The 25,767-nt window shown below is 33.3% G+C and overlaps 2 protein-coding genes across 2 annotated transcripts; one reads left to right on the top strand and one right to left on the bottom strand.

The window, feature by feature from the left end:
* The first annotated feature begins 17 nt into the window (after positions 1-17).
* On the top strand, positions 18-1,008 carry mRpS23 (mitochondrial ribosomal protein S23). Its single transcript, XM_090165018.1, has 4 exons — positions 18-139; positions 217-378; positions 437-635; positions 708-1,008. The coding sequence occupies exons 1-4, from the start codon at positions 96-98 to the stop codon at positions 792-794; spliced, it is 492 nt and encodes a 163-aa protein (XP_090021144.1). The 5' UTR covers positions 18-95; the 3' UTR covers positions 795-1,008.
* On the bottom strand, positions 719-25,760 carry LOC149958720 (putative ATP-dependent DNA helicase HFM1). The gene is made up of 33 exons (XM_090167244.1): positions 25,685-25,760; positions 23,362-23,444; positions 23,152-23,290; positions 21,574-21,725; positions 20,840-20,920; positions 19,310-19,474; positions 18,286-18,332; positions 17,144-17,301; positions 17,057-17,077; positions 16,049-16,063; positions 15,849-15,994; positions 14,790-14,837; positions 14,684-14,736; positions 14,476-14,609; positions 12,670-12,717; positions 12,530-12,613; positions 11,834-12,032; positions 11,712-11,759; positions 11,556-11,653; positions 11,264-11,481; positions 10,689-10,772; positions 10,458-10,615; positions 9,731-9,834; positions 8,769-8,839; positions 8,650-8,707; positions 6,839-7,080; positions 4,565-4,652; positions 4,314-4,350; positions 4,118-4,247; positions 3,978-4,049; positions 3,841-3,923; positions 976-1,065; positions 719-911 (listed from the first exon to the last, which is right to left on the bottom strand). Exons 1-33 carry the CDS (start codon positions 25,758-25,760, stop codon positions 836-838), a joined length of 3,306 nt encoding a protein of 1,101 aa, XP_090023370.1. The 3' UTR covers positions 719-835.
* Between the last annotated feature and the right edge of the window lie 7 nt (positions 25,761-25,767).

Here is a 25,767-nt window from a genome sequence, read left to right as displayed (position 1 = left end):
CTGCTATGAATTCTAAATAAAAATAATTGTATTTTATGAACATGTAAATTTTTGTACAAGCTTTATAAATTTGGTTAATCATTTAAAAACTTAAAATGCTTGGAAGCCGTTTGGTGAAAGTAGGAACAATCTTATCTAGGTAAGAAACTAAAGTTTTATAATTTCTAACCAAATCTTCCTTCCAGATAGAAATTAAGGTTTTCATAATTTCATTAGGGTAACTGGATTATTGAAATCAGGTGCTATGAAAGAAAGTGACAAACCATTATGGTACGAAATTTACAAAGCTTTTCCTCCAAAATATGAACCAGCGTACAATAGAAAAACTGAGTTTAAAGAAATTATTCCCATTTTCTATCAGGAGGATATCATTAGAGCGTAAGTTTCATCTGTCAATATTTCGTTGGATGTATAGATAAACGAACATTAATTTCAGGAAGTTCTACAAAAAATACGGAGGCAGTATTTCGCTTGTAGATATGCTTAGCCCAGATTTAAAACCAGTTAGTCAAAGATTTATCGAAAAGTATCTAGAGTTGGAAAATAGTGGGACCTACGATGATGTCTTTAAAGAAACAGAGAATGCGTTAAAAGCAGAGGGGCTATTGTTACGTTACGATCAAGCTTCTGAAAATGTAAGTTATTATCTTTGGGTTACCATAAAAGGTCCAAAAATGTTAAACAAAAAACTTCAATTTATTTAACAGAAAAAACCAAGTACATTAAATGCTGAACCATTTGAAAAGGATTCAGGTTCTATAAATATAGTAGTTAAAGATATATTTAAAGAGTGATGAATAATATTTATATAATTTTTATATGTAAATAAGTGAGGTTAGATATCTATGCCTTCGAAAATAGCTTCAAATTCGTCACAAACTCTCTTGTATTCTTTCTCCCTGTTGTACCTCCTAAAGTAATGGTACAAACGTGAAGTACATATAAGATACAAAGTTGGTGCTTTTTTATACGAACTTGAATAAATTGAAATCCTGAATTGACATTTCACTCTTTGCTGTTGTACGAGGGTTTTCAGTAATATTGGAGGTAGTGTAGGCATATTTCCTGAAAAAATATCAGTGTTTTCAAGTCAAATATGGGAACAAATCCTAATATAAAGCCTTTTCCTTTTAAAATTGTTCTTAAAATATCCTATTTTGCCAAACCAAGGCTGAATAATATAATATTTTACTCAACCAAGGTTAAAAAATATCCCATTTGGTCCAACCAAAGCTTAAAATAAACCTTTTTTTCACAACCAAAGCTTAAAATAAACCTTTTTTGCACAACCAAGGTTTAAAATATACCTTTTTTGCACCACCAAGGCTTAAAATATACCTTTTTTGAACAACCAAGGCTGCAAACTTGGATTAATAATAATAATAATAGTAGTCCTATTATTAATCTAAGCTGCAAAGTATCCCAATTTGCCCAACCAAGGCTTAAAATAAACATTTTCCCCAACAGAAGCTTAAAATATACATTTCTCCCCAACCAAGGCTTAAAATATACCTTTTTTGCACAACCTAGGCTGCAATGTATCCCAATTTGCCCAACCAAGGCTTAAAATAAACATTTCCCCAACAGAAGCTTAAAATATACATTACTCCCCAACCAAAGATAATTTAAACTCGTACCCTAGATTCGAATACTGAGAGCTTTCCCATTGACGGTTTTGTTACTAAGCGTTTACCCTTTTCCGGCACGTGACCTCAGAAAAATCGGGCTCCATCGGTTGTGGCACAGCCAACTTCGATCACGCGCGGCAGCGCGTGATCGAATTTGGCGTGGTTGCGGTAAGGCGCAAACCATGGAGCGAATTTTTTCTGAGTTCCGGCGGGACGTGGGTAAACGCTATCGGCAACGCGCGAGAGAGTGATTTCGAATCTAGGGTACGAGTTTAAATTATCTTTGCCCCAACCAAGGCTGCAAAGTATCCCAATTTGCCAAACCAAGGCTTAAAATAAACATTTTCCCCAACAGAAGCTTAAAATATACATTCCTCCCCAACCAAAGTTTATAATATACCTTTTTTGCACAACCAAGGCTGCAAAGTATCCCAATTTGCCCAACCAAGGCTTAAAATAAACATTTTCCCCAACAGAAGCTTAAAATATACATTCCTCCCCAACCAAAGCTTAAAATATAAAACTTCTCCTCAACCAAGGCTTTAAATATACTATTTTTCCTAACCAAGGCTTAATAATATGCTGTATTACTGTTTTGGCCATTGAATTCGGAATAGACCAGACTTGTTAATAGCGGCAGTCCACGCGTCAAAAACCCCTGAAAAAATCACGGGACTCCTAAAAAAAATGTCTTTAGAAGGGGGTAAAGAGTCCACGGGACTCCCTCAAATTATATCGTTATCTGTGTAAAAAGAGGGAAAATTTCGAGAATTAAATAAAAAGTTGAATTATTTTTATCTTTGAGGCATCTGAATAGTGTATACTGACCGCCACTATTTCAGCTCTCCGAATATTAGTCGGACTCCCCACGGAGCCAGAGCTCCCCTATCTACTTATCTGTGAGGCCTATAGAAATTGACAATGACCATGGTCCATGCAATGACCAACGAAAAATTTTGAAAACTTGGGGCCACCAGGGAAAAACCTCTTTTAACTTAAACAGGTGTGACCCGTGCGGGGAATAATTTCTTTACTAGTCTAAACTAACGAAGTGTGGGGAATAATTTCCATACTCCGTTAGTCTAAGACTAACGAAGTATGGAAATTATTAGTCCATAATTAATAGTCTTGCTCTGTATTCTATTAGGCACAGTAATTGTAACAGGGCCATTGGTCGAAGACCAAAATTTTGATTTATTAAAACGAATAAAGGTAGAAAGAAAATTAAGCTCTATGGGTTTGGAATGAAGACTTTAATGGTTAAATTAATTATGATAATATTTACGAGCATTTTAATTTACCCGATCACGATTATATATGAAAATATGTAAACTTTGATGCTGTAGTTCGATTACTGACTGTCTCTTGTATAATTACCATAAAAAATTTATAGGCTTTGCCTGGTTAGGTGACATTTATTTTCGAATATAAAATGGAGAAATAAAGACAGATTAACGAACATATAAATTTAAACGAGAGGGGGGAGGGAGAAAGAGGGAAGAGTCCTGGACTCGTCGAAAAAATAGATCGGCGGAGGGGTCCGGATCCAGCGGACTCTCTTAAAATATACACTATTTACAAGTCTGGTATAGACCCATGATGAAAGTTGGGGGGCCGAAAATTAACATTTTTACCTGGCAACTCAGCATTTGGACGGAACATCCGTTTCCTTACTTCCGCCTGTATATTTCAATGGCGGTCACGTGGTTCAAAACGTCACAAACAGGATGTTCCGTCCAGAGGTCTCACTTAAGCCTCGTCTGGGGCCCCTCTTTTTGTTATGGGTCTATTGACGGCTTTTAAAATTCATTTTGCGCGTGAAAATACCTCTACATGTTATGGTCAAAAAAGCACGCAAAGAAGGCTGTGTGCCCAAGACATGTACCTGTAGTGTCGCGCGCTAAAACGTCATTTCAAAATCGGTCAATAGTACCGCTAGAATGACATAGGCGCGATCGGGAGTCGTGGTTTCGCGAAACAAATTCTGAAATTTCAAGTCGGCGCGCTCTATCATTATACGGGTGGCGCTATCTATCACTTTCAAAGTACATTAGTACTATTAATTCAATTGTATAGCATATAGATCCGGCCGCTAACAGCGGATGGCGCCACCATTTTTCGCCTACTATGCTTTAAAATGTCCCATACAAAGCTCAGTTTAAAACCACCCTGATGTCAAGGTTGTTCCTAAAACATAAACAAGCATACATACTGAGTATATGGAAGACTTTTATTAAATTGGGTGTAAATGCTTGCATTTTCCTTGGAATTTACATTTTCAAATAGTATTTTTTCCTGAAAGAAAATAGTTATATAAGTCAAGTCTTATTACAACCACAATATCTGTACTTCAATCTTTCTATCTTTTTCCGAAATGCATTTGTTATTGTCCATCTTTGCTTTTGAATCATCATTGTCATTCTAATGGACAAACCATAAATTTTATTATAAATTTAGTAGACCTAAAATTAAAAATTGGTTATAAATACATTTTTGGGTAGTTCATTATCATTTTGAAAATCCTCCATTGGAAAATCCAAAAGGTCATCACCAAAAAAATTGTCATCATTCATGCTCTCGATAACCTCTTTGGTCAATAATTCTTCAGATTCGTCATTCCTTAATCGATAAAATAAGACTTAATACGTGTATTTAATTCAAATTAAATTAATATACAAATCCAACTTAGATATCGGCTTGGAAACTGTTTCTTCGCAAGTTCCTAATTAAAGATTAATCATTTAATGTTATTGCTTAACTTAATATTCCCAATTATTTACATTGAAGGCTTTAAAAGTCATGGCTAAAATACTATATATCAAATTCTATGCAATAGACAAGATACTTCATGATTAAAATTGTTTAAATGTAACGAAACGAAGTATCGTGTCTCTTGCGTAGAATTTTATACATTAATATTCCAAAATTTTACATACTTTTAGTCGGTGTTTGAACTGTACTCTCCTCGAAAAGTCTTTTACTTCTTGGTACGTATTCGAATTTTCTTAGATATTCTTGGGAATTCTTAAAAAAAGCATTTAAAATTAAAGTTTTAAATTTCGCGCCAAACCTTTCGATTCACAAATGAACTTAGAAAAGTATTGAAAATGTTGTTTGTGTGTCGGTTCCGTACTTTTTTTTATTACGTTGCACCTAGGAGCAATAAACACGAGAACGCAGCTAGCCTTTAAGCACGCTAACGTAGTGTTGTGTACAAATTTCATTGGACGAGCCTCAAAGCTGACGTTTTACGGAAAGGGGAAAGACAATTTCCGAATTTTTCCCTTCCGACGGCAGCAGCCGCTAAAGCGTCTAACCAATGAAAACTGTACTGAAAATGCACGACTTTTGACGGGTTGCGTTCTCCTTGTGTGGGGTGCTGTGTTTTTGCTCCTAGGTTGCACCATGGGCTAAGAAATGATAAACTGATTGTATAGACGCTAAAAGAAATTTTTCGCGTGAAAATATAAATCGTCCATATTAAGGATTTTTAAATTCCACATGGGTGAATCTCTCTTCTTCCATGTCTCGATCATATCGCGCATTTTTTTTGCCGCACGTGTAATATTTGCCAGTTTCAATAACATTACCGCCATCTATCGGTTTCATAAATTTAGCACTGAAAGAGGCAGCGCGTTCTTAAAATTTGTCTCGTGGAAAAGATTTTTAAAGGCTTTTTATTTGCTCGTACCCATTTGTTGAAGTTTATATGTTAATTACCTACGAACAATAATATCTCTCGGCATTGAGCGCCCCCAGCGGAAAATTATTTTAAGAATAGTTTTTGCATTGAAGCCAATATAAAAACGAGCGTGGCGCTGAACGCCGATAGTTTATAGCATGGTTTATAGCCGGAAAATCCTTGTTCATGAAATTTCGGCGAATGGGTTGGCCGCTATTGCGCGAGTGTCAAAGTTGGCCGTCCAAAGTACACCCTTTTGTAATATGTTAATCAGTCTTGGAAATAACACACGTCCACTGGTCCAAAACCAGTTTATTAATTGCTTGGACCAGTTTTTTAATTAAAATACTGGGGGTCACTGGTCCGTAGAACCAGTTTTATAATTGACTTTTTTATGGGCATTGAGGCGGGACCAGTTTAAAAATTTAAGCTTTCTTCTAATTTCTACTCCGACTTTTTTCTTTCTAACACAATAAACGTCACACTAGCAACCTTTAGTAGTCGTATTAAGTTACAATGAATAATGAAGTAAAACTCCACGCGGCGCGATTCACGATTCGCGCCTTCTTGAATTATAAACATTTATATGGTTTCTAGAGTCTAGACCTATCCACATTTCACATTCCATAAAAAAATTTACAACGGGACCAATAGAAAAAAAATCATGGTAAGGGTCACTGGTCCTAAGGACCAGTTTATTTTTGTAGACAATAGGGGTCACTAATCCTAAGGACTAGTTTTAAAAAATTCCTTATTTCCTAGACTGATGTTAATATTGAATTGAAAATTAAATTTGGATATATGCGCTTCAATAAATCACCCTCCAAGGAAATCGCCAAGAAGTAATATTCCCGAAATCCAGGACCTGTAAGTTACTGTTTATATAGTGCTTGTTAAAATTTAACCAGTTTGCTTTTTTGACATATTAAGGCTTGGCAAAAACGGGACGTTCTGTTTACAGGTCCTAGCTCTCGTTAATATTCTATATAAGACCGGAGAATCTCTATGCGTGGTTAACGCTAAATACGTTAAAAACGAGTTGTGGAACAGGCTAGCAGAAGATTTTTCGATAAGTATTTTTGACCTTTTTTGCAGCCTATCAAATGGATGTTAGAAATGAGTAACGAAATAGCAGACGACATTTGGATTTAAATTTTGATAGCCAGAAAAGATAATTTTGAACAAACAGACAGTTTTCAAACTCAGTCGACAGACTGCGATCCTGTAATCCCCACCTCCCCCAAAGAGTTATTTTATTATAAACTTCAGGTTGAATAGCAATCGATTACATGGCGCCACTAACATTGTAAGTAGTATGGGGGTTAAGCTTTTTCCAACTATGAGAAAGCGGGTGAAAGGTTATTGCCCTTTCTTCTTCTTTTCTATTGGAAAATGAAAAAGCACGACCTTAAAAACGCTTTCCCATTGGTGGAACTAGTTTAACTCTCTTAGTACTTAGTGGCGCCATCTTATCGGTTGTTGTTTTAAAAATTATTCCCCGATTCTTTATGATAATTTTTTTTGTTACCTGAGTAGCTTGTGAGTAGGGAAGTGTCGGAATATGTGGAATGTGTTTAGTTTTATCTTTGAAACTGTCAAATAGGCTAGTCGTCGCGTAGGTAGCTTTCGGCGTACTCGTCACGCTTCCTACTGTAGCTTTGCAACAAATATGGCGGCATTTTTGTCGGTCGGCGCACTTGTGTTTGCAAGGCGTAGATCGGGCATTGGCTGGCGTGGATTGGGCCTTGGCCGGAGTTTTCTGACTTGGCGCTATGAAATCAATGTATTCGCGTTTCATTTTCGTCAAAAGTAACGTAATAAGCACTAACAAGTGTGACACTTCCTATTCCAAATACTGAAAAGAAGTTAAAGAACGTATAGAAGAAACCAAGACTTATGTACGATAACATTGTCCCCTGCTACCACCTTGGATTAATAATATCTGAAAACTATTCGTGAGTTCTGAACCGTTCAACCAGTCCCCATGCGCACTATTCGGCAAAAAAAATTCTAGAACTACCCAAATGCAAACTATTCGCAGACAAGAACCTCTTGTTGAACCGTTCGGAACTGTTCTAAATGGTACCTGCTCAAGAGCAAGTACTGGCCGGAACTCAAGGTTGAAATCTCTAAAATTCGTCTGCACATCGGGCTGCGTACGTCAAATCGTACGATCCTAATTTGAATCACAACTATTCGTACAAAAGTTCTGAACTATCCAGAACTTTTGCGTGACGTCACAGCTCAGTCCTAGGCCGTTTACTTAACGGTTCAGAACTCACGAATAGTTTTCAGCTAATATTAATCCAAGCTACCATGATGTTATACTTCTCAGTCTGGAAACGCCCTAACAAATCTGTCTGTAGCGATATTCCCCCCTCCGCTTAATTAAAGATTAAATTTTTTTAAATTACATTATAAAAAAATAACAATAAATATTAATAAAAATAAATTATAATTTATATACTACATTTTCTATCACTATATGAATCTGTAGACACTAGAGGGCACCAGTGAGTTCGCTGAACTTCACAGTGCCAGCATTTAATATTTTCATAGTTCTTAAAAGGAGACGACCCGAGGTGATAATCACCGATTTTGTTCAAACTCGGGTATAATGTACACCTCCATGTAACTTGAAATATCTGCTAGGGAAAAGTTGCGACGGGCTTTCGTTTTGCCATGGCAACCGAAAACCTTTTTGACAACATGAATTGGAATTATTTCCATTGAAAATAACATGGGAATCCGAAGGATTTTAAGGGTCCCCCAATTGACCAAATTGCATTTAAACTTGATTAAATTAAATTTTTTAAATTAATAAAATTTTTTTTAATGTTTTTGAAATTTTTAAAATATTTCATTTTTTAAAAGGTTTCACAGGGGGGACCCTTCAAATCCTTCAGATTCCCATGTTATTTTCAATGGAAAAATCCCAAATCATGTTGTCAAAAACGTTTTCGGTTGCCATGGCAAAACGAAAGCCCGCCGCAACTTTTCTCTTACAGGTTTTTTAAGGTACATGGAGGTGTACACTATACCCGAGTTTGAACCAAATCGGTGATAATAACCTCGGGTCGTCTCCTTGTTAGTTACTTTTATACGTTCTTTGTATATATGGTAAAATTGCCCGAGAAATGGCCAACAACAGCCTATTTGAAATATCAACGAAGACTTATTGAAAATTGTAAACGCTTTCAACAGTAAAACTAACGTATCTTTTGGCAAAAAAAATTATAAATTATTGAATCGAAAACATAGGCCTGTCTATTATTGAAACTACTTATTATTATTATTATGTTACTTAATAGTATACATGTCTAATTATTTTTAACGTACTGATTTGCGTTGACCCTGGTGTGCATCTCGGGGTCATAATGCTCATTTCAGCGAAGTTCTGTAAGATGATTTGGTTATTGCCAAGTCTTAAGATTTGAATTTTCTAACGCGTGTTTTACCTTCGGCGCCATATTTTGTGGTTTGGTTCCCGTGTAAAAGGGTGTAAATTTGGTGTTTACGTCAATTCCAACTATAATTAGCGTTAATTTCATTTTAATATGCATTAATTGGGTATTTATTTAGGCAAAAATTGATTTATTTGAGTATTACTATTTTGACACGATCCGCGGGCATCGTGATGGAAAAACGTCATCGAGATTGCGTAAGAAAACTTCAGTTTTAGGGAGCCAATGAGATAGCAAGTCGATTTGATCGACAATTTAAGGGGAGGGGCTTAAAGCACGTGTCGGCTCGACGTGAAGTAGCTCTTTTTTCAACAGAATTCGCTAGCGTCGATATCGAAACAAGATATTTAAGCTACATTTTGACCCAAAAGGCGGGACATAAAAGTACCCCTTGCGTTGATTGGCTCTTTTGTAAATTTGTCAATAGAGTGTTGTCGTCTGAAACCCTGCGACGTCACCATTGTAATTTTCCTATTGATAAAAAACGGTAACTGTCATGGCGGTCACTATTAACACTACAGCTGTGACGTTACAAGTTTTCAAAATCGTATCAGACGACAACACTCTATAACCGAAATTATAGTAATTTTTCACAATATATTTTCTATGGGTTTTATAATTTAGGTTTAAAGTCCACTAAGTAGAGAGTAAGTTGTCTAATTATAATAATTATAAATGGTTCTTTGACGACGTTATTGTTTCTCTATTTTGAATTTCAGCTTCCTTTGCCATTAATAGATGGCACCACGCACTCCAGAAAAGTCGTTTGGTTGATGAACCGGATATATTCATTGCCATCTCTAATAACAAGGGCCTTATCATAATACAGCTAGGTGGCAATGATAGAGCCGACAGTTGCTTTAATATCAAAGTGTGAGGGGCTTTGCGGAACAATGCTAAACATCGTCTCAACATAGTCATTCAACATAAATAAATTCTAGATTTAGTTAACTTACCGTAAATTTCGCTGATAAGTTGAATAGTTAAGGTATCGCCATTCTTAGCCCTTTCAATTTGGAATTTCTTCACATATTGCCCGTTCTTAAGCAGTACACAGTCTCTGTAAAACAAATTTCATGCAAATAACCGGTTATTCTTAATTATGCTAACCCTTTAAAGGGTCACACCGGCGTTTGACCAGTTTCCCGCGCTTGTTTCCAGAATATGATTGGTCGTATCTGTTACCACGTGGTAAAACCCGGCTGAATTTTTTCAAACGCTGGTCTGACCCTTTAAAGCGAGTGGCAGCTTTTTTCAATAGATGTCGCTAGCGTCGAAATAAAAAAGGCGGTACTATAGGTACCCCTCGCGTTGATTGGATCGTTTTGTAAATTGGTCAATATCATAAATTACAGCAATTATAAAAAATATTTTTACATGGGATCTATAATTTAGGTTAAAGCTTCACTAAATAGTTGTCTAACTATAATGGCTTTCTGAGGACGTTATAAATAAATAAATAAAATCAAATAAATAAATAAATAAAATCAAAAAAATAAATAAAATCAAATAAATAAATAACTAAAATCAATAAAATAAAATAAAATTATACAATTAATCAAAATTAAATTATGCAATTTATGAAAATTAAATTAAACAATTAATTAAAACCAAATGAAACATTTCATTAAAATTAAGATTAATTAAACAATAAAATAAAATAATAAACGGTATAAGACTTACGAAATACGTTGTTTAAAAACCACACTGTTATCTGTATCCCCAATAATCAAAAAGCAACCGTGGCTAGATGGCGCTGTGCTCTTGTCTCGGATTCGGTTGTGGTTGGTCATTTCCACCGTGACGCACAAATCGGAACTTTTGGCGCTGTATAGGATTCCCTTCAAATTCCATATTTACATGTTCATTACTTCTAAGCCTTGTCATTTTAGTTATCGTAGGAATAAGGCTTACTTGCTCCACTTTAACGTTGTAGTTTGGTAAATGTTCAACCGCTGTTTTCAAATTCGATCCAAATGGAGGGTTTCTACTTACATACTAATGTTGGAATATACTTAGTAAGAATAATAATAATAATTAGATAGGCTAATACCCAAGGCACTACCTTAGGTCCAAGTCATCTAGCGAGTTGGATAAATTGGTATTTTTATATAAACTAAATGATTTAAATAATTGGCTATTTATTGAATATTTACCGAATATTTATCAAATATTTACCGAATATTTACCAAATATTTACCGAATATTTACCAAATATTTACCGAATATTTACCGAACATTGATCGAATATTTAAAGAATATTTATCGAATATTAACCGAATATGTATCGAATATTTACCGAATATTTATCGAATATTTACCGAATATTTATCGAATATTTACCGAATATTTATCAATTATTTATCGAATAATAACATAATATTTACCGATTAGTTATTTACCGAATTCTTATCACTAACTTGAATGATAAACGTATTCTCTTCCTGCTTTTAGTCAAACTAATTACAATTTATTGATATTTAAATTACCATTTCAATTTCACGAGGATGGGTGTCCATAATTTTCTGGAACGTTGTTAGTCCCGCTTGTACTAATGAACTGGACAATGCTAAGCCAATTTTATCCATCTGCTTCGAAACATGCTTGGAGTTTTCCCATATTTTGCTTCTAAAGCATTTGGACAACGTCATTGCGTTCGCTAGCACTTTGTAGCCTTTGGGTGAAAGCAGGATATAATCGGCCAAACCTAAATATGATTTAATTTAAATTAACTAAATAAATAAATAATTACATAAATATTTAAGCTATAGCTATCCGTACATTTACTAATACGTTGACCAACACGCAATATTCGAGTTGAATCTTGAATTAAACTAAATTCTTGCAAAGGTAGACAGTCGAATGCAGTTTGAATTAAACTAAAAATCAATATTTTGAGTTAAACGATTACATTTATTTTAATCTTAATTAAATTACCAGTTAATCTTCATATCGGGAGATTTGATGCGTCCCGTCATTGGAAATCTGAGGGTGAAATTATGTTATGCCTAGGGCTAACTTGTTTTTTCAATACTTCATTTTATAACTGTACAACTGACCGAATAGTGGAGCTGTATTTGTCTTTGTTTAACTTGTTTAAAACTTTGCGTTCGTTTATTCGTAGTTGCACGTCTTGAAACTCAGAGCACGTTGATAATATTGTCAACAATTTGTTCAAGGTGGCGTCCGCTTCGATGTCGTGAAACCTTTTCATGGTGTCGTACGTGACGCAATAACGTGCCATTAAACGCCCCGCCTCTAAAAACACGATACAATAAAGTGCCATTAAACGCCTCGCCTCTAACAAAATGACAGAATAAAGTGCTATTAAACGCGCGCCTCAAAACACGTCACAATAACGTGCTATTAAACGCCTCGCCTCAAAACACTTCACAATAACGTGCTATTAAACGCCTCGCCTCAAAACACTTCACAATAACGTGCTACTAAACGCCTCGCCTCAAAACACGACACAATAACGTGCTATTAAACGCCTCGCCTCAAAACACTTCACAATAACGTGCTATTAAACGCCTCGCCTCAAAACACGACACAATAACGTGCTACTAAACGCCTCGGCTCAAAACGCGTCATAATAACGTGCTATTAAACGCCTCGCCTCAAAACACGACACAATAACGTGCTATTAAACGCCGTGTCTCTACTCTAAAAGAATGACGTAATTAAGTGCGAAGATCGAAAGAACTACCAAGTATCATATATGTTAGACATATAGGATCCTTGGAACTACTAACCTAGAGGCTTCAAGTTAATCAAATTTTCGTCCATCCGAATTAGGTTAATAATGGCTAGAGCTCGCAAGGCTTTGCCGCACAAATCTAATTAGTGAAATTAATTAATAGCTCTAGTTTGGTTCTATTTCAACTAATTTTACCTGATAAATGTTGCTCAATTTGCCTCGTTGAAAGACCCTCCGGGATATCTTAATTTAATTATTTTATTTTAATTGATTTTTATTTTAAATTAAAGTTAATACCGGTTAATACTACAGTGTAATAATTTTTTTACCATAAATATCTAACTTTTTAAAACTGTGGATTAAAGGAAGTATGAACTTAATTAAAAAAAGTCGTCTGCTAAGGGCCACAATGGTTATTAAAAATGGCACAATATAATTCGTGATAGCAGATAAAGCCAATCACATTCCGTCGTTTTTCCAACTCTAAATCTGGAACTTTTAAAATTGAAACGCCTTTGTAACCGTTTAAAAAGAGAGTAAAAACTAAATTAAAAATCGTCTGCTACAGCTTGATTTAAAGTAACTAGCAAAAATCATAACGAGTTTCTGTCAAATTTGGGGGCCGAAATGTGAAATTAGGCGTTTTATATTATCCTTAAAGATGGCCGGTAAATTTAAGCTACGTTCACACTTACCCCTAAATTCGCTTCGTTTAGATAACTGGTTTTTAAAACCAACGTGAGCAATCGCTTCGTGTTGGTTCGGTTAGAATCGCTTTCAAACGACGAGGCGGGGAAGTAAAATTGCTCGTATTTTCAAAAATAATGGGGATAAAATTCTAAATAATGTCAAATAATATTACTATATGTATAGTAAACATGATTAACTAATTGTTTTGGGATACATTTTAGTATTTTCAAAATTCTAGTCATAATTTGAAATGGCGTTAAGCCTTGGCTATAAGCGAACCGGGATGATGCGATTTCGCACGTGTGAACTAATAATTATCGTAGGAGGTCAAAACTGGAATACAAACCGACCTAAACTGGGTTTTAGGCTCTAGTGTGAACGTGGCTTTAGTCCAATGAAGAGACACAACTTACGAACACATTCTAAGAAACGTTTTCGAGATTTCGCGCGTTAACCGGGGAAGAACATGGCTCGTAATTCTAAGAAAAATATCTGTAGAAGAACGAAATTTGTTAACTATCAGTAACAAAGAAGTGTAATATTAATATTATATCTCATTTTTGTTCAATCGAAAGATGGACATCAAAATTTTACGAAGTCAATATTTGACTCTAAGCCTTGGCAATGAAAATTATAAAGCTCTGAAAAGTTTCCGAACAAAATCTCTTTTAGGCGTGACCCGTTAACATAGTTACCACTTTAGAGCTCAGCCCAAGTCTGGCCCTACTTAATTCAGTTAGATATTCATGGTAGAAATTACATATTCATAATTAATAGTATCAGGAAACTATAGAGGTATACACTTGGAATGTCTAAGGTTCCATTGCTACGGTGATACGAAAGCGCGTCGAGAAAAAGGCGGGGCTTAACTACGTCAAGTGTAAGACGTAACGCGACATTTCAAATTCATTGGCTCGAGGTTTGACGCGAAAAGAATGCGTCGTCATGGTAACAAATACGCGATCTTCCCGCGCAAAAAAGGCTTTTAAAACGATGGATTTAAAAACCTCAATTTGTTATCGTACTTAATATTTTGAAGTAATTATAACGTTCTAATTTCAGGTATTTGTATGGTTATAAAAGAGATAATCAGGTAAGCTAATAATATAATAACCATGACTAGGCTTAATGACGAGTTTTCGTCGAATTGGGGTAGCGAGGCGCGAGAGTTTTTCTCGTGAGTTCCCGCTTTAAGACACGCCCGTTTCTACGAGCTTCATCACGGCCGTAAAAATCTTCCTTAAACATGCTTAAACATTCCAAGTGTATACCTATATAGTTTCCTGCTAGTATTTATTTGGCATTAATTACCGTAATGCTTTGGATTCTTGAGGACTCGGATGTAAAGAAAAGTTGCTTTAATCCATTCCAAAGCGACTTCCAAATCAGATACTGTTTGCAAAACTATTTCCGAGTTCAAATGCTCGATCAAGTTTTTGTGCAAACTGAAATTAATTTCAATTAAATTTATTTATCAATCTGAATTAAAATCATTGAGTTTATTTGCGTTTTAATTGACCTGCTTTCGACAAGTTGGGTCCCATTGACTAGTTTTAGGTATTTATCCTTTATAATTAAATTATAATTAATTTCGTTAAATTAATTTGATCGAATGATTAATTTACCTTTTTATTTACATCGGTCATAATGATGGCAGTCGCGGTGGTGTCAAACTGAATTAGATTAATTATTTAAAAAATCTTATTTAACTAATTAAGTCTTGGTTAATTAACATTAATTAAAAATAAATAAACAGTCTTAACTAATATTAATTAAAAATAAATAAACAGTCTTAATTCATAATAATTTAAAATAAATAAACAGTCTTAACTAATATTAATTAAAAATAAATAAACAGTCTTAATTCATAATAATTTAAAATAAATAAACAGTCTTAACTAATATTAATTAAAAATAAATAAACAGTCTTAATTCATAATAATTTAAAATAAATAAACAGTCTTAACTAATATTAATTAAAAATAAATAAACAGTCTTAATTCATAATAATTTAAAATAAATAAACAGTCTTAATTCATAATAATTTAAAATAAATGAACACTTAATTAAATACTATTAATCAATATTAATTAAATTCTATAAATTAATATTAATTAAATACTATTAATCAATATTAATTAAATTCTATAAATTAATATTAATTAAATACTATTAATCAATATTAATAAAAATTATATTAATTAATATTAATTAAATATTATCAATCAATATTAATAAAAATTATATTAATTAATATTAAATAAATATTATCAATCAATATTAATTAAATACTATCAATCAATATTAATAAAATTATATTAATTAAAATTAATTAAATATTATCAATCAATATTAATAAAAATTCTATTAATTAATATTAAATAAATATTATCAATCAATATTAATTAAATATTATCAATCAATATTAATTAAATATTATCAATCAATATTAATTAAATATTATCAATCAATATTAATAAAAATTCTATTAATTAATATTAATTAAATATTATCAATCAATATTAATTAAATACTATCAATCAATATTAATAAAATTTCTATTAATTAATATTAATTAAATACTATTAATTAACATAAACCAATGAAATACTCTCGATTGATTAATTTCGGTTAATTACTGTTACTTAATTATCTGTATTAACATATCAATAATAATTAATTACTTGAGGACGTCCTGCGCGACCAATCATCTGTAAAACCTGCGTTTCTGAATATTCTTGATAGGATCCCGCAATGTATTGAGTGGTTGATTTTATGACGACCAAATGAGCGGGAAAGTTAACGCCCATTGCCAATGTACTCGTAGACACTGAATTTCATTCGTTATAAAATAAATTAGCCACTAATTAATTATCAAGCTTACTTAAAACTAGTAATTCTCCACGTAGAAATATCTCTTCGATTTGTCGTCTGTCGTTTATGTCCAACCCAGCGTGGTGGAAGCCGATTCCGCATAAAACCACTTCTAATTATAGAATAAATTATCCATAATAATGAGTAATTATATAATCATCCATAATAATGATTAATTATATAATTATCCATAATAATGATTAATTATATAATTATCCATAATAATGATTAATTATATAATTATCCATAATAATGATTAATTATATAATTATCCATAATAATGATTAATTATATAATTATCCATAATAATGATTAATTATATAATTATCCATAATAATGATTAATTATATAATTATCCATAATAATGATTAATTATATAATTATCCATAATAATGATTAATTATATAATTATCCATAATAATGATTAATTATATAATTATCCATAATAATGAATAATTATATAATTATCCATAATAATGATTAATTATATAATTATCCATAATAATGATTAATTATATAATTATCCATAATAATGATTAATTATATAATTATCCATAATAATGATTAATTATATAATTATCCATAATAATGATTAATTATATAATTATCCATAATAATGATAAGTTATATAATTATCCATAATAATGGTTAATTATACAGTTATAAATAATAATGATTAATTATATAATTCCCCATAACAATGATTAATTATATATTTATCCATAACAATGATTAATTATATAATTATCCATAATAATGATTAATTATATAATTAATTAATTATAAAATATATTAACTTGAAAGTTCACTATTTACCAAATAATTAATTTTTAATTTATTCGTAAAATAATAATAAATTATAGAATCAATAATTTTTTAATTTTGGTAATTATAATGACGTAATACCTCGAAGCTTATTATCTCGAAGGGTGTTAGCAACTTCGGTTAGCTTCTGTTTGTGGATAGAATTGGCTACGTAAGATGCGTTTTTGGACAAAATATTAGCCGTTTGAACTACGCTTTTCCGAGTCGAACAAAACTGAATTAATAATTAAAATTAATTTTATTATATTTAAAGTTGTCATCATCGGAGGTGTAATTATACTTACCACTATGGTCGGTTTGAAATCTGAATGCTTAGCGATTATGGCTTGAAGCTTGTAGCTTAAGGATAAGTCGAACTTAAAGGGCGTGTCGTTGTCTCTGAATTTGTAGCCGAAAACGATTCGGTTTATCTGCACTGGTCTCAAAGAATCGTCCAATCTTTAAACATATCCATTTAAAATTGACTTAAGTTAATTGTTTTAATTAGTTTAAAGTTATTATATAAATTAGTTTAAAGTAATTATATAAATTAGTTTAAAGTAATTATATAAATTAGTTTAAAGTAAATATATAAATTAGTTTAAAGTAAATATATAAATTAGTTTAAAGTAATTATATTATTTGAAGTTATTTATATAAATTAGTTTGAAGTAATTATACATTATTTGAAGTTAATTATATAAATTATTTGAAGTTAATTTATATAAATTAGTTTAAAGTAATTATACATTTTTGGAAGTTAATGATGTAAATTATTTGAAGTTAATTATGTAAATTATTTGAAGTTAATTATGTAAATTATTTGAAGTTAGTTATGTAAATTATTTGAAGATATTTATGTAAATTATTTGAAGTTAATTATATAAATTGGTTTAAAGTAATTATATAAATTAGATTAAAGTAATTATATAAATTAGTTTAAAGTAATTATATGAATTATTTGAAGTTAATTATATGAATTATTTGAAGTTAATTATATGAATTATTTGAAGTTAATTATTTGAATTATTTGAAGTTAATTATATTAATTATTTGAAGTTAATTATATAAATTATTTGAAGTTAATTATATAAATTGGTTTAAAGTAATTATATAAATTAGATTAAAGTAATTATATAAAATAGTTTAAAGTAATTATATGAATTATTTGAAGTTAATTATATGAATTATTTGAAGTTAATTATATGAATTATTTGAAGTTAATTATATGAATTATTTGAAGTTAATTATATTAATTATTTGGAGTTAATTATATAAATAATTTGAAGTTAATTATAAAAATAATTTGAAGTTAATTATATTAATTATTTGAAGTTTAAAGTAATTATAGTAATTGGCTTAAAGTTATTATAGTAAATAGTTTAAAGTGATTATAGTAATTAGTTTAAAGTACTTATAGTAATTAGTTTAAAATAATCTTACTTGTAGCTAACTCCTCTTAGTTCGTTATACGTGAGCCATTCCGCTATCTGAAAATATTTTTTAGTTCATTTTAAATTCCTCTCATAAAATCAATCACATTAGTAATTTCTAATACCAAAAGTATATAAAACATCTCATATAAAGAAGCACCATTTTCTTGATACTTCTAATGTTATTAGAAGTATATTATCAGGTTTACAAAAATCCTTTAGGGGAAATGTGTAGGATTGCAGATTGTACAGAATAAAGCTACGTCTACAATCAGCAACAAGTTTCCCTTAACCTGTCTATTATTAAATGGGGATAAAAATATTGAACTGCAGAGATTCTAAACCCCACCCTGGCATTCTTTGTAGCAAAGTTACGTCTACTATAGACTTTTCGTAACACTCTTTCGTGACAGACGATCCTCATCTATGTTTACGATTCGTGTTAAAAGAGCAGACGAAGTATGCGAGGATGGCTTAGAATCATTGCCTTCTTGCTGTTATATATAAACAGGGTTATTAAACGTATGGAGGTTTAACAGGGTTATTAAACGTATGGAGGTTTAACAGGGTTATTAAACGTATGGAGGTTAGATTACTGAAGCTTTCGAATGGTGCCCATAAGTCAGACTTGCTTTCCCAAATTTATCCCTCTCTTATCGTTATTGCATAGGAGCGCCACCTAGGTTATTCGCTAGGCTGGCCTTAATTAGAAATATACAGTAAAGTTATACACTTAAATAAATTTAATTAAATTATTTTCATAATTAATCGACCCACCATTATTTGCTTATTTTTAACGAACTTTTATTTATCTACAACATAGGGAGCTGTTGACAAATAAACATTAAATCCCCCTCCTTCAACCTGGTTGGGGGTGGGATAAAGTTTAACTTACTGTGTGACATACGCTACTATTACTGGTATGACTTCGTAATCCAACCTCTTAAAAGTTGAATAACCCTGATATAATATTGTTTCCTACAAACATTTTTAAGCAAATCCTACGAAAAAAGGGATAATACATTCAAACTTACATCTTCGGCGTTAGGTATAGTGGCGGAAACTCCGACGAATCGAACTCCATTAGAATATTCCCGTTTCTTGGCACTCGGTTTATTCAAATTAGTATGAACCGTCTTCATTCTGGTCACCACCACTTCCATCGTGGCTCCGCGAACCTCGTCGTTCAGCAAATGAATCTGAACACGACCGAGAAGGAGGCGCTTAGATTAAAAAGAGCCGCCCTGTTAAAGGTAACACAAGTCGTGATTCTAAGGCGCATGCGCAGTTTCTATTTATGAGATACAGTTGGTGCATTCGCAGATTTTATCTATAAGATACAATTGCTAAGACGTATGCGCAGATTTTATCTATAAGATACAATTGCTAAGGCGCATGCGCAGATTTTATCTATAAGATAAAATCTGCGCATACGTCTTAGCAATTGTATCTATAAAATACAATTGCTAAGACGTATGCGCAGATTTTATCTATAAGATACAATTGCTAAGACGTATGCGCAGATTTTATCTATAAGATACAATTGCTAAGACGTATGCGCAGATTTTATCTATAAGATACAATTGCTAAGACGTATGCGCAGATTTTATCTATAAGATACAATTGCTAAGGCGCATGCGCAGATTTTATCTATAAGATACAATTGCTAAGACGTATGCGCAGATTTTATCTATAAGATACAATTGCTAAGACGTATGCGCAGATTTTATCTATAAGATACAATTGCTAAGGCGCATGCGCAGATTTTATCTATAAGATACAATTGCTAAGACGTATGCGCAGATTTTATCTATAAGATACAATTGCTAAGACGTATGCGCAGATTTTATCTATAAGATACAATTGCTAAGACGTATGCGCAGATTTTATCTATAAGATACAATTGCTAAGGCGCATGCGCAGATTTTATCTATAAGATACAATTGCTAAGACGTATGCGCAGATTTTATCTATAAGATACAATTGCTAAGAAGTATGCGCAGATTTTATCTATAAGATACAATTGCTAAGGCGCATGCGCAGATTTTATCTATAAGATACAATTGCTAAGACGTATGCGCAGATTTTATCTATAAGATACAATTGCTAAGACGTATGCGCAGATTTTATCTATAAGATACAATTGCTAAGACGTATGCGCAGATTTTATCTATAAGATACAATTGCTAAGACGTATGCGCATATTTTATCTATAAGATACAATTGCTAAGACGTATGCGCAGATTTTATCTATAAGATACAATTGCTAAGACGTATGCGCAGATTTTATCTATAAGATACAATTGCTAAGACGTATGCGCATATTTTATCTATAAGATACAATTGCTAAGACTTATGCGCAGATTTTATCTATAAGATAAAATTGCCAAAGTGCATGCGCAGTTTCTATCTATAAGGTACAATTGCTCAGGCGCATGAGCAGTTTTTATCCTTAAAAAACAACTGCGAAGGCGCATGCGCACTTTCTATTTATAAGATACAATTCCTTTCTGCATCATGATTTGCGTTGCCCTTTAAATGCATTGACAATCCCTGTAACCTACCTCGTCTATCATAAAAAGGGCGATGTTGGCCACGAAAGTTACGTTATCACGCCATCTTCTGGTGATACTGTCCCACTTTTCCTAATAATGAAAAAGACACAGAATCGTTTTATTTTTGAGGGTGGGGTATAAATAATCGGGAAGGTATTTCACGTGATGGAAAGGGAGGAGCTAACTGAAATTCGGTCTGAATTTTTTAAACTATTCTGTGGCCCTTTAAGATATTTTATAGATTTAGTCAAATCTACTGACAAGGCTAGTTGTTTACAGGAAAACAAACATATAGAGAAAAGCCATTAGCTGTTCGATTTCGTTTCTTTTATCTATCTTCTAGATGGCGCCAATTTAAACCTTTTTGGTGATAAATAAATAAATTATTACTCATTTTTTAATAGAAAACTATTTATCACACTATTTTAAGCAATGTTTTACCTAAAAATTATAAACAAAATATCAAATGAGAAGATTTTTGGACCGTAGACAGGTTAAGCCGCCTTTTTGAAAACGTGTAGGTGAAACTTGTAGGGATTATATTGTACACTGCTACAAAATTTTCCCTACACGTATAACTTGAAATTTTGACGTTTAAGACAGACTGTTGGCGCCATCTGGTAAGACTTCGGCCTCGGGTGTTTAAAAATGGGCCTCTAATGGCGTTATCCCTTTGAAAGCATTTCCCCCCTTGACTATGTGTCTTTTGGTTAGTTAATTTTGATTAATTGTTAAATAGTTACCGGTGTAGTTAGAATTATGGCGGCGGTTTTCAAGTCGATGTAGTCGTTGAAATCGCTGTCTCCAGTCAACTCCACGCATTGCAACCCGTAGGTGGCGAACTTTTTCGACCAATCAGCTTGTCTCTCGGAGCACAGGGCTTTTATGGGCGCCACTTTTGAATGGATTAAAAACCAATAGATCTAATTTCATCCATTTAACGGTAGGGGCAAGAATGGATTCAGTTGCCTGAGAATATGCAGTTGCAAAGATTCTAAAGCTCACCCTCGCATACTTGGTAGTGAAAGTTCGTCTGATTTCAGCTAGGTTAATACCCAAGGCACCACCTTAGGCCCAAGTCATCAGACCACTTACATCTAACGGGACTCGTACCGTGACACTCTTACACCTTAGACCATTTACATCCAACGGGACTCGTACCGTGACACTCTTACACCTTAGACCACTTATAACCCAATGGGACTCGTAACGTGACAATCTTTCAATTAAGACCACTTACATCCAACGGGACTCGTAACGTGACACTCTTTAATCTCAGACCACTTAAATGCAACGGGACGGTTGCTATGTGTTCAGTAGCGGCGCTAAGGTTTTTTCACTGGTGGGATAATTATTTTGTGGCCCCTAAGAATTTTGTGGCCCTTAGCGGGAACCTTGGATGGACCATATTTCGCAAAAGTGGTGAAATCGAATAAACCCAAAATTTTCCAGGAAGCGAGAAGAGCAAGGTCGTTTTATTGTTGCGGCTCTCGTCGCGTTTTCTGGACACCCTACTGACCTTGTATCTGACCTGGAGGGGACACGTGCATGCCTGGGATATTTCCCTAAATTCCCATAAGCCCCTTTCTTTTCAACTTTTTCTCAATTTCCGCTACCTTCCTCCCGAATCTATATGTTTATGGTCTACTACCTTTTTGAGTAAACAAATTGATTTTGAAAGATTTTTTCCAGAAAAACGTTTCTTCGCAATAAAACAAATTTCTAGAGATAATGAAAATTCATAAATTCAATTCTTAATTATGAATATGTGGCCCTTTTAATATAAATATGTGGCCCCTCTCAGAAATGCAGGGGGGCTAAAGCCCACTTCAGCCCACCCTTAGCGCCGCTACTGTATGTGTTATTTGGAACACACCACGAAGAAGGTGCCACGTGCAGTGAGTAAATAGAAGTGGGGAAAGTTCCATAGTGTTGTGTAGCGCCATCTTAAGCGTAGTTGCAGTAAAAATCTTCCTCTTTATTCAGAATAATTGGTAAAATAATTAATATTGTAACTAAATATGATTTCAATACGAATACCTTAAAAGGTCTTATTGGTAATAATTCATGACACATTTAAAATTTAACTGTATATTAATTTACGAAGCCCCTTTAAAGCTTCTAGAATCGGATAACAGATATCGCATCACTCGACTTTTAAAACACTTATTCGAGTCCTTTTAGGTGTAAGTGGTCTGAGCGATCGCCATCTATGTTTATATTTTGTGACTAGAAAGCAGACGAAAATTCCTTACGAATGATAGGACGGTGTATCCTTAGGTACCTGAATTAATTCTGGGATGGGGCTGATTTAAACTCACTATAAACTATTTTAAACGGTTGACTATTTTGTTCCTTGTCCAATTCGTGAAGCAATCTTACAATTGCTAATTCGAATATTACCGTTTTACCAGAACCGGTTGGAGCGCATACCACCAGGGGTTTGTTGGAAAAAAATACCTATTTTTATTACAAATTCGGTTAATTAGGGTTTTAATGTATATCCATTATTATTTTTTGTGTCGTATTACATCGTCGAAAACTTTGGATTGAACGATATTGAAGTATGGGAATGCGTTAAATACGTCCCTGAATTTCGGAGCTACGACCAAGGCTTAGGAATCAAAACAATTTAAATTTCGAGTTTCATTTGGGTTAACTTTTCGTTAAGGATACGAATCGACGTTACTGGTCGAAGATACGTCACCTCTCCTTCGTCTAGTTCATTATTTTTATTAGTTTACATACGCGGATTTTGTTTGGGCTGCTCCAAATATGCTCTTAACTCCCGCCAAAAGTGACATAATTACCAAAAGTGTGTCAATCGTACCTATTTTTAATGAATGTTACGAGCGAAATACAAGTTGGGAGGGGAGAAGGGAAAGTATGCCTTGGGTAGGGAAGGAAGTTAAAACCGACAAATAACGCCTCGTAGTGAGGAACGGAGGAACTAAGTAGCACTGGTCAAAGTTAGTGTATTTTTTTCTTTTTCGTCGTTCTGTGGAGATGCTATCGCCATATACCTACGACATAATACCATAGACTAAAAAAAGATCCAGAAAGGCGTCCATAAATAGTCTTTTATGTGGTCGATCTCGAGTCGAGCATTCATTAAACCTTTAGCATACGAAAGTACAGGGATTGTCACACTTTTGGTAATTATGTCACTTTTGCTCCCGCTCAAATTAAATGAGTTTTTGGCGTAACGTTATCGTTATCTTATGGAACAGGCGAGATCAATTAACCTTTTCATTTTACACAGAACCACGTTGCGGTCAGTGCAAGAAGCTCTTACGGGTTTTTCTTCAGTTAAGCCACGGCCAACTTTGATCTCGTGCTATAGCGGCCGACCCATTCGTTGAAGTTTCTACAAGCTAAAGATATCTGTATGAGTTGAGCGCCCCTAGCGGAATATTATTTTTCGAATAGTTTTTGCATTGAAGCCAATATAAAAAACTGTAGGAGTTCAGCGCCACGCTCGTTATAGCGGGAAAATCCTTTCTCACGAAATTTTGGTGAATGGGTTGGCCGCTATAGCGCGAGATCAAAGTTGGCCGTGGTTAAGCAGACACAAATTCAGCAGTTTAAGAACTTCTCACGTTGACCGCTACGTGGCTCTACGTAAACTTTAAAGGTTAATTTCCCAGTGAGAGACGCTATGTTATATTAGCATTTTTTTGGGGGCCCATTTAGTCGGAAATTTGTAATAAAGGCATAGTTGTGTGTGTGTGTGTGTGTGTTTTTTTTTTAATTTTCCCACACGATCAAACGATTTATCTAATTCATCACTAAATGCATTGTCTTTCAATCAAACAATTTAAAATTAAATAACTTCCAAATATTATCCCTTTGAAATGTCAGAAACTCTTCTTGTTACTGCTATTTTATCTCAAAGAATTAATTTAAATCATCCTAATGTTGTGTAGGTCCATATTCACCAGGGTTGGAGCAGGGTTACTCAACTGTGGGAGGTTTGATAACGACGCTATACCAATAATAGAAACACGTGTCTAACTCTCACCCCACTCGTGGGTAAAGGTGGATGATATTATGTTTCTAATAGCGCCCTCTATTATAGATAAATAAAAGCTCGTGTAAACGTAAGAAAACCATGGTGTGGTCGATTAATTATTTATGATAATAATTTAAAAAATTATTAACTTTTATAACTTAATAAATAAATCGTTTCAATAAAATATTTATTTATTATCCTTTTTTTCTATGTACCTAGATGGCGCTGTTATGAAAGAAGATGCATTTTTGGGGAAAATTAGGCACCATTTGAATACTTCCGTAATTGAACCTCCTGAAGTTGAATAACCCTGGTTGCAGTAAAATGATGGGACTCTGGGAGCACTCCGGGAACAGTTGGAGCAGCCAAAATAAAAACGCTAGTGTAGCTCATAGTGACCCCAATCGGCGGGTTTTCGAAACTCATAAATGGACAATGATGAAGTAAACGATATTTTCAAAGGGTTGCCATGCATATTTTGGATCAAATTTATTTATTTAATATCAGAAATAAAATTAAAAGTAAAAGTAAAATTAATATTAAATATGAAATTAAAATTGTAAAACAATTTTTAAAGTTGTTAGGGCTTTGCAGAGCGGGCAAAGTTATTGTGGCTAACGAGAAAGGGCCCAAAAGCATGCTTTTTTGGGGCCTGTTACGATAGGGGCCCTTGGAAATTTCAGTCAAAAGGGCCCGTGATGACGTAATTTTCCCTAGGAGCGCGAAATTTCTCTGTACGGCCCAGAAAGTAGTGTCTGCTTCGCTCTTATCGCTTCATGAGCTTCTAAAACCCGCCACTTGGTGACAAATAAGAACTAAGTAAAAGTATTATTGAAATTTACGTTGAATAGGGTAGTTTGGATTTTGATCGTCGTCGTGAGGCGTATTTTCGATTGAGCTTGGTCTATTTTCCTCCATTTGAAAA

The sequence above is a fragment of the Leiobunum rupestre genome, chromosome 2 (genome assembly GCF_980474605.1).
Source record: "Leiobunum rupestre chromosome 2, qqLeiRupe1.1.hap1, whole genome shotgun sequence".
NCBI classification, from domain to species: domain Eukaryota; kingdom Metazoa; phylum Arthropoda; class Arachnida; order Opiliones; family Sclerosomatidae; genus Leiobunum; species Leiobunum rupestre.
Note: the sequence above shows the minus strand (reverse complement) of the source record. Positions and strands in the feature narration are given on the sequence as shown.

What these genes read in the sequence shown, in the direction of transcription:
- mRpS23 (XM_090165018.1), top strand. Translation starts at nt 96, where the DNA reads ATGCTTGGAAGCCGTTTGGTGAAAGTAGGAACAATCTTATCTAG. An exon ending in GTAGGAACAATCTTATCTAG is followed by an intron (nt 140 to 216) that starts GTAAGAAACTAA and finishes TAATTTCATTAG; the next exon opens with GGTAACTGGATTATTGAAAT. An exon ending in ACGATCAAGCTTCTGAAAAT is followed by an intron (nt 636 to 707) that starts GTAAGTTATTAT and finishes TTTATTTAACAG; the next exon opens with AAAAAACCAAGTACATTAAA.
- LOC149958720 (XM_090167244.1), bottom strand. Translation starts at nt 25,760, where the DNA reads ATGGAGGAAAATAGACCAAGCTCAATCGAAAATACGCCTCACGACGAC. An exon ending in TGACCGATGTAAATAAAAAG is followed by an intron (nt 14,737 to 14,789) that starts GTAAATTAATCA and finishes TATAATTTAATT; the next exon opens with ATAAAGGATAAATACCTAAA. An exon ending in TGGTCAACGTATTAGTAAAT is followed by an intron (nt 11,482 to 11,555) that starts GTACGGATAGCT and finishes AATCATATTTAG; the next exon opens with GTTTGGCCGATTATATCCTG.